At 37.4% G+C, this 20,564-nt stretch overlaps 1 protein-coding gene across 24 annotated transcripts in view; it reads left to right on the top strand.

Annotated features, from left to right (window-relative positions):
- Positions 1 to 20,564, top strand: part of Cadps2 (calcium dependent secretion activator 2) — a 529,581-nt gene that overhangs the window by 386,830 nt on the left and 122,187 nt on the right. For all 24 annotated transcript variants that reach the window (XM_031381287.1, XM_031381283.1, XM_031381275.1 and 21 more), the window contains 2 exons: positions 684 to 820; positions 2,865 to 3,052. In XM_031381287.1, coding sequence (XP_031237147.1) covers positions 684 to 820; positions 2,865 to 3,052 — 325 coding nt within the window. The remainder of the gene's footprint in view (positions 1 to 683; positions 821 to 2,864; positions 3,053 to 20,564) is intronic.

Below are 20,564 nucleotides of genomic sequence, written 5' to 3'. Positions count from 1 at the left end.
CTTTTTGCAAGAATAATCTTAAAATGCCTCAATTTTTCTCTTTTTTCCGCTTCTCTTTTTGTATAGGGTTTTGCAATGCCATGAGGGCTGGCTTGGACTCTCTGTGTAGCTCAGACTGGCCTCATCACAGAGATCCACCATCCTCTGCTTCCCAAACACTGTGACTAAAGGTGTGCTCCACATTCAGCTCAAATTCTTTTAAAATTGGGAAATAAGATTGTTCTTCTAGTGGGTCTGAGGAACAGCTTGGAATAAAAATTAGATTTTTGAGCCTATGCGATGTCTCAAAAGATAAAAGGGTTTGCATCCAAGCTTGATAACCTGAGTTTGACCCTTGAAACCAAGATAGTGGAAGCAAAAGAACCAGTTAGTTTCTGAAAGTTGTTCTCTGGCCCTTTATGCGCTCCTAGGATGCATACTCACACACATGATAAATACGTGCAGCTAAAAGGTTTTCTTTAAATATATTCATTCTAAATGGCTTGTGGGTTTCTCTCTTCCTGTCATTTTGTGACTTTAGACATTGCAATCCATGTTAATATATGTTCTTTGCATCATAAACAATGTATTAAGGGTAGTCTTCTATTACCATGAGGCCTGAATTTTGTGTTCCTTGTAAACTATATTATTGGTTATTAAATCAGAAACATAAATGTGCTATGAGTGACCTTTTGAATTTACAGATGCAGACCGTTTTCAGAAACACGAGATGGATGAGTTTATTTCTGCGAGTCCTTGCAAGCTTGACCATGCCTTCCTCTTCAGAATTCTCCAGAGACAGACTTTGGATCACAGACTGAATGATTCATATTCCTGTTTGGTGGGTACAAATCTGTCTCTCTGGTCACCTATAGGTTAGAATAAAAGACTTTAGAAAGTGAGAAATAGTTGCTGTAAAACATCACTTTATTCCTGACTCATTTAATCATGGTAGTTGGGGTTAGGGTTGAAGAATTCCAATCGATTGCTTCTCAATTTGAAAATTATACACTCGAAGACCACTGCTGTGCCACTCAATAGACAGGAGAATAGACTGGAATAGATGCTGAACTGCTTTAGCAGTGCCCCAAGAGAATGCTGAGTGAAAAGAGAATGCCTTAAATAAAGATGTAAAACCTCTGCCATAGGATTCACCAATACCTGCATAGGCATTTTAAAATTTATATTCTATTCATCAGGCATTGCTACATTGCACCTGTCTCTGTGATGCCTAAGATAACATGAGCTCTACGGGGAAGAAACAGAAAAACCTAACAATATGATGGGGTATGCTAAACAGAATGAGAGACAGAGGTGTAGAGGGACAAAAGGGTAGAAACAGAGATAATTTAGGTAGATAACTGCTACCTGTTATGTGTTGAATGTAGTGTGAGATTTTGATGTAATAATTTATATTTTTCTTGATACCACAGAGTCTGAGGATTAAAGTTATATAGGCTAATAACTATTTATTGTTGAAATAAATGACATGTCCTATCACTGGTTGACTCTCATGGATACTAAGGATAATAACCTCATAGTGTAAGTTATAGTCTTTTTGATGTCAGTTCTCAGATACTGTATTCTCAAGTCTTTGATGATATCTGGTGGACACAAAGAAATGTATGAACTGTTGAGCTTACATTGACAATTTATCAATTTGTTTATGAGTCTGAGAATAGAGCTGGTGTTGATGGCAAGCACCTTTAATCCCAGCACTTGGGAAGCAGAGGTAAGCAGATTTGGCAGGTCCCTTAGTTCAGGCCCATCCTGGTCTATACAGAGAGTTCAAGGGTAGCCAGAGCTAAATAGCAAGACTGAGTCTTAAAAAATAAAGGAGGGAGGGACAGAGGCAAGGAGGTAGAAAAGGCAAGGAAGAGAAGTCTGAGAAAAATGCTATCATGTGTCTCATATACACTAAGAGAAGAGTACGATGTGATTAGCAACAGTGCTCGGAGAAAGAGTGAGGCTGCTTGTCAACCGAACTCACTAAATGTCTTTCTCTGTTGTGCTCACATTTCTGATTTAAGGTGAACCATAATGTGTGCCATGTGGGATTTTCTAAATAGTCACTACCCGGTGTCTGTAATATTGCTGCCCCATTGAGTGCCTTCCTGTCTCAACACTAGGGTTGGATGACATCCCTTCCCTTTCCTTTATGAATCTGTTCTCCTGGAAATCTGTCCCCTTCTTCCTTAGTAGCTATTCTGCTTATTTTAAAACGCTCTTCTTCACGTTATAATTTTAATCTAATCCACTAATCTAGATTAGTTTGGCATATTTATGACAATGCTGTAGCTAACCTTACCCTCCCTCCAGCATTAACCAAAACTAGCTGTTTCCATTCTGTCCCAGTCTCTCAGAAAAGATCTTATTTAAGAAGGACAAGAAACCACTCATGGAAAACTCTCTCTTATGATCACGGAAGAGCAGAGTGACAAAGATATTCCAGATATAAGCACACAAATGCATGCCACAGGTAGATTTACTGAAATTTGCTTTTAGTTTAGGTTATAATGTTCTTCCAGTGGATGGTCAGTTTTGGTGCAGGCATCTGCTTTGTTAACCAACTCATAAAGAGATCAGAGTTTAGGGAGTATCACTCTTTGTGACTGACAAATGTAAATAAAACTTGTGAATAAAATTTGACTAGTTTTGAATGGCAGTAGAGAGGGGCAAGGTGCCCACACATAGTCACAGGGTTTACGGGTGCCTCAGGTCACTTCCCAAACTGATACATTCCATCTAAAAATAACATTTACAGCTGCCACTAACAAAGCACAAGCCACAGACACTCTAAGGCTGCTGCTTACAACGCCTGTATGTGCATAATAGAAAAGCAAGTCTTTAGAAGGGAACATATGTCTTTTTCTTTTCTCCTGCAGGGATGGTTTAGCCCAGGCCAAGTCTTTGTGTTAGATGAGTACTGTGCCCGCTACGGAGTGAGAGGCTGTCACAGGCATCTCTGCTACCTTACAGAACTGATGGAACATTCAGAAAACGGTGCTGTCATTGACCCCACCCTGCTCCATTACAGCTTTGCATTCTGTGCCTCTCACGTGCATGGCAACAGGTATTTTGACTTGCAAATACACAGTGAAATGTATAGGGTTGCCTGGAAGGCGGGGGACGTGCTTTGCCATTATCACCTAGTAACGGATTGTAAATAGCAGGTACTTCTTCATAGGGGAAAAAGAATCACACAAAGGAAAAATGTACATCAATACGCTGTTGATTTAGGTGAGCTGCACTCTATGTTTCTTTTTGCTGGCAAAAGCACTTGAGAAAGAGAGAGACAGAGGACATATCCATGAGAGTGCAAGTTGCCTTTTCAGTTCTTCAGTGCCACCTGGTTCTGCATAGCTTAAGTGTCCAGATGATTCCTATTGTCGTGCAGATGTATCCCTGCAGGAGGGTTTGCTGTCAGGATGATGCAAGGTTAAAAATCTTTGCTTAGTCTTTATGGAGTAAACTTTCACTGTTAAAGCAAGATCAGATACCATACTCAATGCAGAGACTCCTCCCGGCCCCTTCTCTAACTTCGATTTTTGGAGCAAATACCCTGCATCAAAATTCTGAGCCATTGAATATACCTTTTGTTTCACTGAGACAGAAAAAAGAAATTACCTAATGTAATCCTCAGTATCCCTGTGCCTCTGGGCTTAAAATTTTGTCCATGGCACTATTGTTCTAAACTTGTGTCCAGAGCAGCTTGTTAAGGCTCCTCCTGTAACGGAGGTACAATACAGTCCAACCATTTTGACCTATTTAATTATAGTTCTGTGTCTTGTCTCTGCAGTTTTCTTTCTTTTTTCTTTTTCTTTCTTTTTTTCTTCCCACAGGTTATTGACAGCATGGCGTAGGAACTCAGAGTTCAAAACATCCTTGTTCAAATAGATACTTAGTAGCTAAATGTCTGGGGTTGAAATTTCATCATGTTTTCCAGAGTAACCATCTATAAGAAAAGCAGACTCATAAATTGTTGTTGGGAACGAAGCGTACTATAAATTGTAAAACACTTAAACACTGTTATATTAATATTTAAAAGAATGTTGATGTATATTGTCTGAAGTATTGCTATCCTGACAACTGTGAGGTCCTATGTTACTAACAGTTGACATCTGGAATGTTCTGCCAACACCTTCAACCTACATGCAAAATTACATCTAGGATTCCATCAATCCTCTCTCACCATTGCCCTTATGTGTGCCCTCCCCTCTGCCTGCACCTGCCTTTGTTCTCCAGTCATTTATGCTTTGAGGCCCTCACTTTTTCATTCACCCATACTTTCATGTGCTAATTACTTTATACCTTACTTCAGCCATCCCTTTGCCAATACTTTTTGGTCCTCCAGATTCCTAAGTGTGGCGCAACATCTTTCTTACCTCAGTTTTCAAGACTGGGTTTCATCTTTTGAAGATATTTATTTATTTATTTATTTATTTATTGTTATCTCGTATTCTTTTCCATTTCCAAAGCTGCTAGTGTGACCTCTGGATAATTCCCACCCAACTATTCTGCAAAGCTACAGGCCCCCACAGATATTTAGCATCTGGAATGTTCTATTAACATTGTCAACCTTCCATATCTAAAATTAAACTTAAGCTTTCATCCAGCTTTTAGGCAAACTCTTGTAGTTCCTGTCCATGGCTGCAAATCCTCCTAATATAACTGTTTAATAAACACCCAGTGAACAAAGGAATTCATTGTTTGTGGCCATATCTCTTCCATTAATGGCCACATGGCATCAAATTTGATATTTTTATTTTCTCCCTTAGACCTAGTTGCTGTCACTGTCAATATTTTATGTGCATATTACACAAATTTCTCCATTTTTAATTCCAGTTATCTCTCCTAATCCTGACCCTTTTGATTTTATGCTCTTTCTTGGCCTTCACAGATACATTGGTATTTGTATAGATCATCATGGGTAGATCCTATTAGTGACCTATCAAACACCTTCAAAATTAAACATTAACTTTTTACCATGTACTGCTCCAAAGCTCTTAAGTAATTCCCATTCTATTAGTAAGTTAAAATAAATTTTGATCCATGTTGTCAATCCTGTTCCATCATTGTCTTACAAAGTTACATAGAGACCTACCCATAAAGCCTGTGGGATATTTCCCTTTCTCCTGGTCTTTCCCAGTCAGGCCTCCTAAAACTCTTGTAAAATGCCTTATATAGCTCATTCAGACTCTAAAAGTCTTTCATTTGTTGTTTTCCTGAGCTGTTTCTCATGAGTGTGCCTGTGTTAGACATGCATCCTGCCTCTATCCTACTAGGTCATATTTTGAAATTTAAAATGTTATCGTCACTAACCTATTCTCTTCATTCATTAATGCAGTGCTTTGTATATTGTGGATACAATGAAACTTTGCTAAAATCTCTACTGTTGGCCTCTGTCAGTCTACAATAAAATAAAATTGCTCTTAGTTTTTGGAGGGGTCTTCTCACGTTCTCACTTGTTTATGGGCCCATGCTTGCTTGAATAATAGGAAAATGTTACCAATTGTAGTTTATTTGTATTGTTGTTGTTGTTGTTGTTTTATTTATTTTTTTATGTTTCCCCAAACTGAACCCTCTGTTAAGTGCATGTGAAGATGGAGAGCTGATTTGGGGGACTTTGATGGCTGTTCCTTGACAGCCCAATGTCAAGAGCTCTTTTGCTGAAGCCACTTACTATCTCATAGCTGTCGCAATGCCTCCTGGGCTCTGGGCCTTGAGATTCATCCCAGAGTTGGGCAGCACTCACAGATGTGTAGAGAGATCTCCTGGAAGCAAACCCAAAGACAATTATATAATCAGATTACTTTACTTATGGATGCTGAAAAGTGGAATTAAATTGCAAACACCGAGTGAGATATTCAACTAATGAGGCTCCCAAATTTGTGTGTTTGATAGTATTTTAATGTAAAGCTCCTGAAGTACCTAGGAGTGTTTGCACTGCCTAAGAGGGAACCTGATTTGAATATGAGGTTGCTATAGTTACCTTTATTCTACAAAACTATTGTTTCTTCATAATGTTAATGTAATTTTTATGAAGCCAAGTTAGCATTTATTAAGAAACGAATTTAGTGTATATTTAAGCAGGGCATTAGGAAAGGAGAGAAAGAGAGATATAGGAGAACAGTAGCCCACACTCTAGAGTGGGTGTGGGCTTCTTGGGTCATGTAACTTGCAATAAAATGTGTTTATATATCCCTGCACATTTAATTCAATTTTCCCATTAAGTCCACTTTATAAAAAGTTAAAATATACACAGTGAGTCGGTCTCTGATTCAAAATCTCGGTGAATGCAACTTAAAGGAGAAAAAGGAAGTGAAAGTTCAAACTTCAGCTCAAGCTAGATGTTATCAGAAAGAAGCTGAGAGTTACTGCATGTCTGTGATGTTTGCAGCCCAATAACTACCATGTGGAGATGCCCTACTCCTGTGATCAAAGAAGAATATGGGCCACACATGTCTACTGGAATCCTGGCTCTGAAATTTTTAATCTTCTTTGGATTGGAAGACAACTGAACCTTCTTGGAATTCAGAGTTCTTAGATGTGAAAAACAGAGGGGTCAGGGAGAAGCCATGTCAGCATCAACTGCTATTATTCTCGTCCACTTTCCCGACCACCCAGCAGAGAAAGGTGTGAGCTGTAAGGAAGGAGAAATGCAAACATTCCTGTAGTCCAGCCATTCTACCTCCTGCTAAGCAGAAATACTGCAGCATGTGTGTGATTGATTATATTGCTAATTTCTTGGCTAATAGGATATTCTAGTGCAGTCACTTCTTTCTTGAGACTATACTACCATGGTGCACATCTGCCACACCTGATGTTTGTCTGTATAGAGTTCTGTTAAGAATTGTGTCAGTGTCGAGTCCCAACTTTCCTGCTGTCTATCGTCGGCATTTTTCTGATCACTCTTGCATCTGTCAAGACACAGAGAGAATCATTTTGTTCATTACCTGAAAACTGCCTCTGAGAAACAAATTCAAAAGGAAGATGGCTCGCCTTTTGTTATTAGCAGAAGTGAAGGACAGCAGCAGTGTCTGGAGTGAGTTTTGTTTTGTTTTGTTTTGTTTTTCCTTCAGGGAGCACATTCCCATCATGCAGTGCTTGCTGGGTGTGTGCATTCTGTGAGCCACATCTTCACTGAATAGCTCTCTGAAATAAAAGAATAGACACAAACAGAAAGGGCCTGGCTGGTACCAAGACAGAGGAAGACAGAAGGAAGAAAAGAAGAAAGAAAAAAAGTGAGTCAAGGACAGAAACGAGCCCACTCCTGCAGGAAGAGAACCACACACACCCGTGAATAACGCAGCCTCTCACAATGACAGTCCCAGAGAGGGCCGACGGGAAGGTGAACACAGATGCGAGAGACAATGCATCCTAAGGGCAAAGTTCGAGGCTGATATGTGTGTTTATACGCCTCAATTTTGTATCTCAAGCCAAGGGTGGCGAAACGAAAACCACAGCATAAAATGGCTTTTATGTCCCAATTTAATGTAAGACCTACAATATAATCACCCATAATTCTACCTTTAGTATAGCCACCTGGGATCTGCTACGAGATTTTCAAAGGAGAGCCCTGATGTGCTGGCTTTCAACAGGCGGTAAAAGTGTACAGTGCGACTGTAGTACATATAAAAGCCATCCTTTTTCCTATGGGCATTTGTCAGATCATCAGATTTTGATGCTTCTTTCTTCATAGATCCTAACATTCACCTTGATTGCCATTTCAGACATTATATCTCTGCCTCTCCACACTAATTCCAGAGATAAGAATACCCATTTTAGTAAAATTATAGACAGTGAATCAAAGAGGATCGTAAGATTTCCACTACTACCTCTTAAACTTGGCATAGGTATATGGCATAAAGAAATGATCTGTGAGACTGTAATCCTAGCACATAAGAGGAAGAAGCAAGAGGATCAGGAATTCAAGATCATCCTATATTATATGGCTAGCTCCAGGCCAGCATACATGAAACCTTTATCAAAAAAAAAAAATCAGATATAAACATCACCTGAATCTTAAGTGCAGAGGCTTGCTTCCAAGGAGGTGGAAGCAAGAGCAAATGCCATAAGCAGCATTTCCCTCAAAATACAGCTCATCTGACAGATTCCAACCTGTGTATTAGATGCATAAAGCTAAAAGGTATTATGAATGAATGCCTTTCACATATGAATCATGTGATGTCTTTACATTTTCTGAGAAAATATAGCACATCCCTAAATCTGCTTCTGATCCCAAATTTTCAGCATTATCTTTACCTGTCCAACCTAGTTCAACATGATGCAGGATAAAGGCAATACAAAGATAAAAAGCTCGGGTGAAAGGGAAGACATGAGATGTCCTAATAGCACTTAGATGGGAATCAAAGCATCTGTAGTCTTGACTCTGGCTCTTCTACCAGCCGTTTGGCTTTGAACAACCTGTACTAATCTTTCTAAGCCACACCTCTTACTTGTTTACACATCTAAGAAAAGCAATGATACCTACTTGCTTTGGTTCCAAAATAGATCAATTAAAATTATGTCAACAATTTGTTTATCATCAGATATTATGGAGGTATCGGGTCACAATTCTTTTATGTACACTGTGTAAGTCTACTACCCCTTACACAAAATGGCCGGGACGAGAAGTGTTTTAGATTTCAGATGCTTTTGAGTTTTAAAATGTTTGTATGAATGTTACTTGTTGGGAACATCCAACTGTGGCTGAGCTATGATGATGGATAAGTTTTGTCCTTCAGATTTTTCACCAGGCAGGCTGAGTTAGGTCCATGAGCTTCTAGGGGTCTTGTTATAGAAGTACTAAGTGCTCAGATGAATGTTGACCACCATTATTGTCACAACATTCTATATATTTAAAAAAAATGCTTCAGACAGAAGTTACTTACTGAATCTAGCAGTTCCTTTCCACCATGTTGTTTGGGACCCTTGTAGACCTAGTGGAAGATTAACAAAGGCATAACACTAGAGGAAAGAAGCCTACCATGAAAGTAGGTAGGGAGACAGACTGCATCTTGGGGAACCATTACTGAGGTCAGAAATGGTTCAGAGGAAACCATCAGTTTCCTGTTTTCTGTTCACATTGGGCAACTTTGGGATTCTTCTGAAGCACTGGATGAAAGAGCCAGCAAGACAGGGGTGTTTTAGTGTGCATTAGATAGATACATCAAGTACACCATAGACAAAAACAAGGTCGCCATTGCTCACCCAGGACAAGAGCATTCATTTTAGCTTATCTTTCATGCTTATCTGTCACTTCTTTCTCCAACAATGAAGCATCTCACTCGATGTCTATTCACTAAGGAATACAATCCCAGCTCTCTGATCCTAGGGAATAGCTCTCCAGTATTCAATGGGACAGCAGCTTATCTTCCTTCCTCTTCAATGAGATGACATCAATCATTTATCACAATATACATTCCATCTAGAAATCCTTAATCTAATGCAGTATTGGATGGCTGGCTAATTTTCATTTTCACATTTGCATGGGTTCAAGGTTGCTCTTTGCCCTCCATAGTTACTGCAGTTGTTGGTTTTGACAGATTTAATCATCTCCCTTCCACCCCAAAGGTTTACTTCCTTGTCCTTTCCTTGTCATGGATTTTTTTCTTTCCCTTAATTGTTCATTCCTTTATTTTGAGGTATTTTTTCCTACCTTGCTAATTCATAGTAGATACATTGAACGAAGAGTCTGAGACCCTATATTCTCTTAAGTGTTGCTTTTATGGCATATGTGAAATTTTCTATGTAGGAAATATTTAAGATTCCCTTCAAGAAATGTTGATCATTCATCATATTCTTGGAATTGAGCTCAGACCTCATTTTATTATGTGATCCTGTGAGGTTCCAATACCTTAAAAGTTGTGGAGATTTTATTTATGGCTAAGTATGTGTCAAATATCGAAATTCTAAAGATGCTTCAAAAATTGTAAATGTTTCCTGTTGCTTTTTTTTTACTTCAAAGAAGTTAGTGCAAGCAGAATCTATGTGGTTCATGTCTTCTAACCCTTTTCAAATTGTGTCTGTAAGATATATGGGGTTATAACCATGGTACATGGAGACCTGCCATTGCTAGTATGCCTTCTTCTACATCTGTCTGTCTTGCTTTTTGTTTTGATGCTGTTTTACTATGTACAGTCAATCTTGAAATTCTCCCATCTTCCTGTGAACATTACTGGAGATCTTTATCATAACTAGTGTTGATTTTGTGTTAAAGCTATTTACACAATTATTTTCACTTTCTTTTTCTATCTCTCTCATATGAGTTTGTACTTTTGGCTTTTCATGCAAGATGAGATAACTTTTCCTTAGCTCTTCACTGCCTTCCTTGCATGTGAGATTATACCATATGGTTTCCAGCTGTATAATTTGTTTTCTTACCATACAAATTGTTAGGTATTATTTTTAATATTTTATAATAAATATTTGCTTATATTGATTGATAAAATTAGAAACAATTTTACTATGCCCTAAGGTGTAATTCTTTGGAATTTCCTGTAAGAGAGCCCATAGTTAATGAATATTTCTACCTGGAAATTCCTTTCTTTCACCCTGCCCATTAAAGGAAGCTTTGCTATGTATCGAGTGATATGCTGCCGATCATTTTCTCTCAGAATTGAAGACATTGCAAATTTTCCTGACTATCTTTATTGCTTTGGAATGTAATTAACATTCTGTTCTCTGCTTGAGCTTTTACGAGCGAGTGTGAGAGGATAGGTAGGTTCGTTATAATATACCTATGTATGATATCTCTTTTCATTCCTTCTCAATAGTTGCTGTGTGGATCTGTCATCCATCTGTGCTAATTTGAAGTAACTGTGGATTTCTTTTGATTTACTGTGATTGAGACAGGAAGAAGAATCATGCTCTAGATAGAGTACTGTTGTACTTTTAAGCACTTTCTCTTTTCTATTCTTCTCCGATACTCTAATTTACCTATTTCCCACCTAGAAGGCCTTTTATCTTCTACTAATAGATATCTAATGTCAGACAGCATGATGGATTGACACCTTGGTGGTATGTCAGGCACCAAAGAAGAAAATCTGGCATTTCAGTGGACGATTATCTATCTCAGTTACAATAGTTGAGTCAGGAAGACCTAGGGTAAACGTGGGTGCTCACTATGGGTTGGGTCCTGTGCTGAACAAAAAGGTGAAAGTGAGCTGAGTGCAAGTGTTCCCTGGTTTTTGACTGTGGGTGACCAGCCACTTCCTGCCTTTGCCTTCGTGACTTCCCTTCTACAATGGACTGTATCCTTTGGAACTGTAAACCAAAAATAAACACTTCTTCCTTCAGGATATTTTGTCAGATAATTTTGTTCAGCCATGAGTCAAGTAACATATCTATCTACCATGAGTCAAGTAACGTATTTCAATCCTCTTTTTATCGCCAACATGTTCTGTTTAATATTTTTAGTTTGGCTTATAACTAATGAGTTGACAAACTTGGTTCAGGAGGAAAGAAGGGAGGAAAAGGGATATATTTTTAATTATCTGAAGGAAACTCTAGCACTGTTGTGTGGAAGCATCTACAGGTGGTGTGTAAGTGAATGACTGTGATGTGATGTTACCACTCTAGTTGGCAGTGTAAACCTGGGGCCTAAAACTGAGATGGACTAAAGCCTCATTGAATAACGAACTTTATTCAAAGCATCAGACAGTTTATATTCTGAGGGTATTCTAGGGGTTATTCAAGGCCAAATTAATGAAGTTCACATGAGTTTAGGCTGTATACACTCAAGAGGGCAACCCACACTTGGAAACATTTTTGAATAACAAAAGTAAAATGATGGATAATCTAGAGCAAACCCCACTCCTGTTTCCTACACCTGGGAGGAGCCAAAAGCACATTCTAGAAAAACCCATGCCCTGGAGGAACAGAGGATACAAGACTCTTGTCTTGGTTACTTGGAGGTTTGTCTCAAGTTCCCAGAAATGTCACACAACTTCAGTCATGGACCATGTTCAGACACTGTGGCATGCTCAAAACCATTTATCATTATGGCAATACTTAGTAGAATTAATAGTTAAATGTGTTAATTGAATTCAGTGGAGTGATTTTATGGCCCATGAAAATGACTAGAAATACATAGTAAGATGGCTGTCATTTTAAGTATAGAACTTTATATTGAAAAGAATTTAGCTTTAACATATAAAACCTAAAATAATTATAACATGATAAAGACTACTGTTAATACTGCTGCAAGAAAATTAATGGTTTCAAGCACTACAGGTCAGATTGTAAGGCTCTCTTGCTTTCTTTGAAAAGCAACTTTACAGAAGTTGGAGAGATGGCTCAGTGGTTAAGAGCACTAACTGGTCTTCCAAAGGTCCTGAGTTCAAATCCCAGCAATGACATAGTGGCTTCCAACCATCATAATAAGATCTGATGCCTTTTTCTGATGTGTATGAAAACAGCTACAGTATACTTGCATATAATAAATCAGTCAATAAATAAATAAATAAGCAAGCAAGCAAACCAGCCAGCCAGCCTTAGCTAGACACATAGCTCAGGGGCTATATAAAAAAAAAGCAACTTTACAATGTATCAAAGAATCAAGTATATCATGTTTAACTTAGCATATACTCTAGAGACTTTTCCCAAAGAAATATATATGATTTAAGAACCTAAAGTATGCTGGGCAGTGGTGGCACATACCTTTAATCCCAGCACTTGGGAGGCAGAGGCAAGTGGATTTCTGAGTTCAAGGCCAGCCTGATCTACAAAGTAAGTTCCAAGACAGCCAGGACTACACAGAGAAACCCTGTCTCAAGAACAAAAAAGAACCTAAAGTACAAACCTAGTTATTAAAATATGAATTATAGTATATAAATTAGGAGAAACATACAAATTGGTTCTAAAAGAGAATTACGTGCATGTACCATCTGATGAAATGCTTTTCCATTAGAAAAGATATGTTAGAATATTTAAGTGATATGTGAAATAGCTACTAAGTTCATTAGAATAATATAATTGAATAATATATCTGTAGATTTATAGAAAAATTATAATGATATCGATAGTACTTCCAGTTATTTTTGATTGGCATTTTATAGGAAATTTTTGTTCCTTCTTTTTATTTTTCTGAATTCCATGTCTCCAGCTATTAATGAAGATACTTAAAACACATTATATTTTAAAATATAATATAAAATGTAAGGGAGCCAATGATTGATTGATTGATAGTAAGACAGACAGACAGACAAATGAAGATAGATATCAAATAACTATGTAGCGATCTTCTTTCTATTTTTAATTCAAATTCTCTTAGCATTTTGTTTCTCTTGAATTCTAGAATGTGTACAGCAGTGTTCTTAGTTTGAATTAGTCTAAAAAAAAGTTTCCTTGTGTGTTCCCAAGATAAACTAGCTAACAAATACTTCTTTGTCTTTTACACAACCTAGAAACTCCATCAAGTCTGGTGTCTTTAAAAACTGTAATTCCTGATTCCACTGTAGAGTTATTTTTTAATGTTCACAATTTCCAAGAAATCAGAATGTACCACAAAATGCAAAGAAAGGATTATAAGAGAATGGTCTCTGTAAAAAAAGAGAATTGGGATTTACATGAGAAGCACTGGAGGCAGGAAAGGGAAAGGGTAAATAACATAATTATAATTTAATTCGAAAAAAGTAAACAGCTCTTATAAAAGAGAATAAGAAAGGATTATGATTTCAAACTTTCATCTTCACAATTTTTCTTACAGAATATCTTTCTCCCATCTCAGTTAGAAGGGGTGGATATAAATATAACTTCAGAAGAGGAAACAACACTGTTTCAGTAATGCACACCCATCCAAATGCTAGGCCATTCTGATTGAAACAATAGGAAGTGTTGCAGGTTCAGAAAGTAAGGGGGTTACTGTTTCTTGTCCTCCTCATCCCCCACCATTCCTATTCTCGCACTGTGCCTTCCTGTCCCTTCCATTCTGTTCACAAATGGATATTGGTGGGAAATACACGAAGTGCAAAGTGGCTTTCCCTGCTGTGCTGCAGGCCGAACTGACAATTCAGAAATACCACCCTCTAGCTGTCTCTTCCCTTCTCACTCTCTCTAGGGGAAAGTAAGATGTCATACATTCCTTAGAGGAGAATGCAGGTGACAGGAAGCCTGTAGGAAACCCAAAGCACCCTACACTATAACATTTGCCTTCTCATTGCTTGCAAATAAACTCTTAACCATAATTCACCAAACCAAGACACACAGACTTACCCGATGGGTTGTAGGAAGAAATTCATATCATTGATAAAATTAATCTGTTTTCTAAATAACATTGCTTTTAGCCTGCTCATTCAACCCATGCTTTCCAAGCACTTGGTCCCTGTCCATGCCTGGAGATTTAAGGCTCACTTATCCCTCAAGTACCTAGAAGCTGTACAACTGGAAATGGCCATGAAGAATACAGTGGTTTTCAGAAACAAAACCTGAGGTCTTAGATGCTAGGTGGTGATTTTTAAGTAGTAATTAAGAAGAAACCCTTACTTAAGTGATTTTTTTTTTTAGAAGTACTGCTTAAAGTTCAACAGATTCCACTGCCAATAGACATCCCAGATACTTCATACAATTTTACTGTGAACCTCAAAGCGGACCGCATGATTTGTGTTATACAGAAGAAGGTAGCTCGGGTCTGTCCATCCTGTGTTCCTAGAGTACCTCCAGGGATCATTATCTCTCACAAAGTATTTTGGAAAATATAGAGATCAAATCATCAGTGCTCAAAATTATACACAAATAGGTCTTAAGCATGCTAAAATTATTTTTTATTTGTATTATTGGCCTCTGGAAATTTTTTTGACTATGAAACAGTAGTCTAGAATGTATGAACAGCAAATTTCACAAATACAGAAAGTGAAATTGTACTTCTTGCCCATCCATATCTGAGTATTTGCCTAGATGCTTAACTTTCTTTTCTACCTAAACACTGAATGCTGTAACCCTTTTTGTCACATTTTCTCTCTGACTTTTTTTAAAACTGGAAAGTAATTAGACTTTTTCCTTTGTAGGCATTTATTTCTAACCTGTTTTCTCTGTTTCTAGAAGCCAGCAGATAATAGAAAGCTGGATAATATTGTTTATTCCTTTCTTTCCTCTCTTATGGTATTTTTTTAAGATTTATTTATTTATGTATATGAGCACTTTATTTGCATGTATGCCTGCATGACAGAGAGCTTCAGACACAGGAGGGAATCAGATCACATCATAGATGGTTGTGAGCCATTGTGTGATTACTGGGAATTTAGCTCAGGACCTCTGGGTAAGCATCCAGTGCACTTAACCACTGAGCCATCATTCCAGCTCTCTGTGTTATGGTTTTTAAGTTAACTTCCTTAAACTGTAGTTTACATTTACTGGTGGAAAAATGGCAAGACAAGATATCTATTGTATATAAATATTTTTTCTACTTCTAATCACTGTTGTGAGGCCATTTCCTTGAAGATAAACCTCCACCTTGGTGGGAAGCTTGTTGAGACTAAGTGTGTTTTATGGGAAAGAAAAGCATTCCATTCTGTAGGGACTCTCATTAAGCCTAGGGAATAAGCAGCTCAAAAGCCTCAGGAATTCCCTGAAACTGACCAGATCCATTAGGTCTCTCACTCCTCGAGCTTACTTAAGTGAAAAGGACTGTTGAGAGATATTCTCAGACAAGCTTAGCTTCTTTGAAGAGGCTCAGACCATCTGAGCTGCCTGAAAGAGACAGTCTCCAACAAGCTGAGCTGTGTGGTGTGGTCTACTTTTCCAGCTTTTGTGAGTTGTCACCCTTTTTGGTGCCTTTGGCTATCTTTGGGTTATTTCTGCTACTGTAAATAACCCCTGGCCCATAAAACTCAGGTTTGGTCTGTTATTACTTCTCTGACTCGGGTGAGTAGACATTTGTTTATGGCTCTTCCTCAAGAATGGTGTCATGCAACGTCATAATCTATCATGTTGACTAATACTACAAGTTGAAAATATCTTATTCCATAAGAGAATTATCAAAATTATATAACTCTCATGAGTTATGGTAATGGATCTGCATTTCAAATAAATAGTATTTTTCATTGCCTGTATGCAGATATTATGTTCATGTAAGTATCTATGTATACAGATGTGTGTGTGTGTGTGTGTATGTGTATGTTAGTTATTTTGAATATCGAATATGATGTGTAGCCAGCCACATGGGAGATCAGATTCAGTCAGTGGCAGAAAGTTCTAGTGTATAAGTTTTGTCCTTTAGTAATCTTTAAAATATGATGAACATGGACACAACTGTATTCATTATTTAGTTGCTTACAATACAAGAAGGCACTCTCTATCATAGTTTGACTTCACCCATAATTAAAAAGATGTACACTTCCAATCTATGTTTCAGGCTTTGCTTGTGACTCAAGCCTCTTTCACAGAGTACTCTGCTTTTGTTGAAATCTGTTTACTTCAATTAACACAAGCCAGGAAGCAAAAAATGTGGATATTAAATGTTGATCCATGATAGTACATTTTCTTCTCAATACCATTTTAACACTTGTCAGCCATAGACTTAAACCACAGTTAACATTCAGGCCAGGAAATTGTTCATTTATGTTAGAATTTTAAATTACCATTTTAACCAGTCTTTTTTTTTTTTAACAATGTGAAAGATGTATCATTATTTTTCCCTTTTATACCTCAGGAGAAGAATTACCTTCTTGAGATTTAAAGTAAATTAATTTGAACATACCTAAAATGACAAGTAAACACTAGAGATTTTCTTCTAAGTCTAAACAAATGCTTCCCTTTTTAAGAGTGTTTTTACCCAAAGTGCTTCAGCTGAGACCCTGCTCCTGTTTGCCTTTTACAAAACTTGCTATCTATTATACCGTTCTGTGATACATATATCCCAAGTCATTTAAACTCTGCTAATACTACTAAGGAATGACAAGCATTGCCTAGCCTTCAGATAGGCAGCAGTTTCTGTGCTCTCTTACCTTCTCCAGCGGATCTTACTTTGAGTTGCACCCCTTCTTTTCATCAGTATGCTTACACAGAACAGCAACAGTCTCTCAGCCAGCTTGTTAGATACCAGAGGTAAGGAGGCAAGAAATAAATAATTAGTTCCTAATTACATCATAATAGCAAGTGGCCTTATGTACAGTGGTCATGGGGTGGGAGAGAAAGTTATGAAGATGATAAGTTAATTCTTCATATAGGACAGTGAGACTAATTAAGAGGCTGGAAGGGGAGGGTGCACAAATGAGGAACAGAATCAGTGATCATATCATAGACCAATATAAAGGGTCTGACTTGTAAATGGTGTAATGATGTGATCATTTAGTGTCTTGAGCCAAAAAGAAATGTGAAAGGATCCATAAATAGTAGTATTCCTGGTACTTGACAAAGACAGAGTTGAAGGAGCAAGACCCAGAGGGCTGAAGCAAAGCTCAAGGGATCTGGTCATGGCTGGCCCTGCAAAAATAGTGGGGAACCTAGTGAAGGAATAGTTGAATTCTAATAAGTCTATAATCTTTATTCTTTAAAAAGTATCTCTTATAGTGATCTGAGAGGTGGCTCAGTGGATAAAAGCACTGGATGCACTTCCAGAGGACCCAGGTTTGATTCCTAGTACCCACATGGCAGCTCACAACTATAACTCCAATTCCAGGGCATCCAACATACACTTCTGGCCTCTATGAGCACCATGCAGGCATCCAGACACACGTGCACACAAAATATTCATATGTATAAAGTAATTAAATAAAAACTATTATTCTAATGCTACAAAAACCCATTCATAAACTATAACTGGTTTAAGATTTCTCTCAGAGCTTCTGTCAATATATCACTTCTGGTATGTAAAAGGTTTTGGGGGGCTGGAGAGATGGCTCAGCTGTTAAGAGCACTAACTACTTTTCCAGAGGTTCTGAGTTCAATTCCCAGCAACCACATAGTGGCTCATAAACAACCATCTATAATGGGATCCAATACCCTCTTCTATATATTAAATCAATCAATCAATCAATATTTTTTAAAAAAGATTAAGGTCTTAGGACTTTCATTGTGAATGTCTTCAGTAAGTGGATGAGAGGCATTGTTTTTTAACATGCTAGGTTTTAAGTTTTCCACCTAGCATAAGTAATATAGGAAATATCTGGTATAAATAAGAATGTTTAAGATGTTTGCTACAGTATTGCTAGTCAGATAACACTCCCAGGGCTGAGTAGCACTTTATTTTCTCTTCATCATTTTTTAAGAAAGTAAAAAAGAAAGCAAGTAAGGTGTGCGTACTTGAGAATTCTGGCTTCAAATTATAGGAAACCCAGATTCAAGTCAAGTGTCTGGCCTCTTATGTTTTGGAGAGGTAACCTCACTTCCCTGAACCTCCTCCTCTCTTGGAAAGTACAGACGGGACTGTAGTGAACAGTCTGTTACTCTGCAAGCAAAACATCTTGCCCAGTGTAGGGTGCAGAGTTCACATCCTGCAATTAAGAATCATAATGTTTCTTTTGACAACAAGACTTAGTAGAAGATTGTTGACAACCCAAGAATTACTTGCCTTCATTTTTAAAAGTCCTTAAACTATTCCCCCAAGGCTTGATTGTAGCTAGTTGTCATTGATTACTGATAACCTAGATTAGAAGGCTACCTCATATCCATAATATTCAGTAGGTGGCCTTATACAGTGCACATTAGTGGGGGTGGGGGGTGGGTGGAGATAAAGGCAAGTTCACATCACCAATGTATTTTGTCTGTTTGATTTGTACTTGGTAGTAATGAAGTTGGAGAACTGAAAGTGTTTCACTGTGCATTGTACTATTTATCCCCTTGAATCTTGATGCAAACCCTTTCCTGCCTCATCTCTCTCACTGTTCCTTACCTGAAACCCTACCTACCTGCCAGGTGAGCAGTACTTCATCACCGCCGATCATGATGTCATCAGGCAGTTGAAACAAGAGTAGTCATTCAAACTCACCATAGAGCATCTGCCAGAGACCCATGCTCATCATCCAAATGGGAAACGCTTTGGTCTTTTTACCAAATTGTCATGGCCTACTGTGAAACAACCTGCTGTAACTAATCATATAGAATGCATTCTTATGCCTGTCTGTGTAACAACATAATCTAGGTCTCATTGAATCTGAATATCCAAATTAACCTTAATATCAGGTTAATGACTTAAAACTCTCAGGTGGTACTGGGGGTATACATACAGCCAATAGAGTGCTTGCCTAACATGCACAAAACTCTAGGTTCATCTCTGAGACCCACATGACCAGCACAAGAGTGAGTGCCTGGTCACTTGGGAGACAGATCAGGAATTCAAAAACACTTTTGGCCATATAGGCCATTTGAGACTGGCACAGGATACGTGCAACCCTTTCTTTAAAACAACAAAACCAAAGCACTGAAGTGAGGAGAAATTTTTGTAATCATTGTTACAAATGTTTACTGATAACTAATAAAATTGTCTGGTTTTTGTATTAACATTCACTTAGTAAAAGATAATTCTGAAACAGTTATGTGAAAACAAGGATTCATTTAATGCAAAACACCAGCATTAAAATGTAGTTGCCTGCTGGATAACTTACCCATTGGCATTTTCTCCCTCCTACATGCAAAACTGATACCAGTGTTTTGTTATTAGTCTGTCCATAATTAACATTCAAAACCATTCTTACATGATAAATGTAACTGCTGTAATTCTAAATGTAAAATTAGATATTACCTTGTTTAGAAATTAATTATAATTGCAAGAAATGTTTCCAAAGACTAAATCCCAACAGCATGTAAATTTCTGAAGTAACAAATTATTTATTGTACATAAGAACAAAGTCCTCATACTTAAATGATGCTTAGATGTGACTAGAAGATCATTATGTCAATAAGGTTCAGGTATAACTTTGAAATTAATTGCTTTTGTCCTAATTGACTAGTTAACAAGCATGAAATATATATTCGTGCACATACACACATACACACACAAACGGTAAATATCAAATTAAAGCCTTGTTTGTAAAGTAATTCTAATCATTTCTCTTTACATTTAATAATCCTTGTTTTTACCTATTTTATACATAAGCATTAATGTTAATTCTTGGAATAATAAGCGTACATCTTTAGGAAAATATAATCAGTTAAAAATGAGCTAATGAGGAAAAGGCCTGATGCCCATTGAAGCAACAGTGATATTCTTAATTATATAAGGTTTAAAGCAAATATAAGATGAATGTGTTTTTCACTCTGGATTAGCGTGGACAGTTGAACTTTATGTTCTCAAATTTCATATGACTGCTATATAACCAGATACAGAATTTTTGAGAATTTTGTAAATATAATTTTGATAATGCATCTTATCTACTAGTTTCAGGCACACATTTTTATTAAAATTTTTTGTTTCTTACAAAATAATCTCTCTAGCCTCATGTTTTATATATTTCTATTTGGAAGAGAAGCAGTTAAGATATTTCCACTTGCATTCAGTCTGTTTTAATAATAGCCCATTCGGGGGATAGGCATTTAATTGGTCAGATGTTTAATTCCACTAGAGAACATTTTCCCTGGATTTTCAAGGACTAGTTATTGTTTTCTATGTATCTGGGAACTATTTATTGTCAGCATTTACCTTGAAG

The sequence above is a fragment of the Mastomys coucha genome, unplaced genomic scaffold (genome assembly GCF_008632895.1).
Source record: "Mastomys coucha isolate ucsf_1 unplaced genomic scaffold, UCSF_Mcou_1 pScaffold20, whole genome shotgun sequence".
Lineage (NCBI taxonomy): Eukaryota > Metazoa > Chordata > Mammalia > Rodentia > Muridae > Mastomys > Mastomys coucha.
Note: the sequence above shows the minus strand (reverse complement) of the source record. Positions and strands in the feature narration are given on the sequence as shown.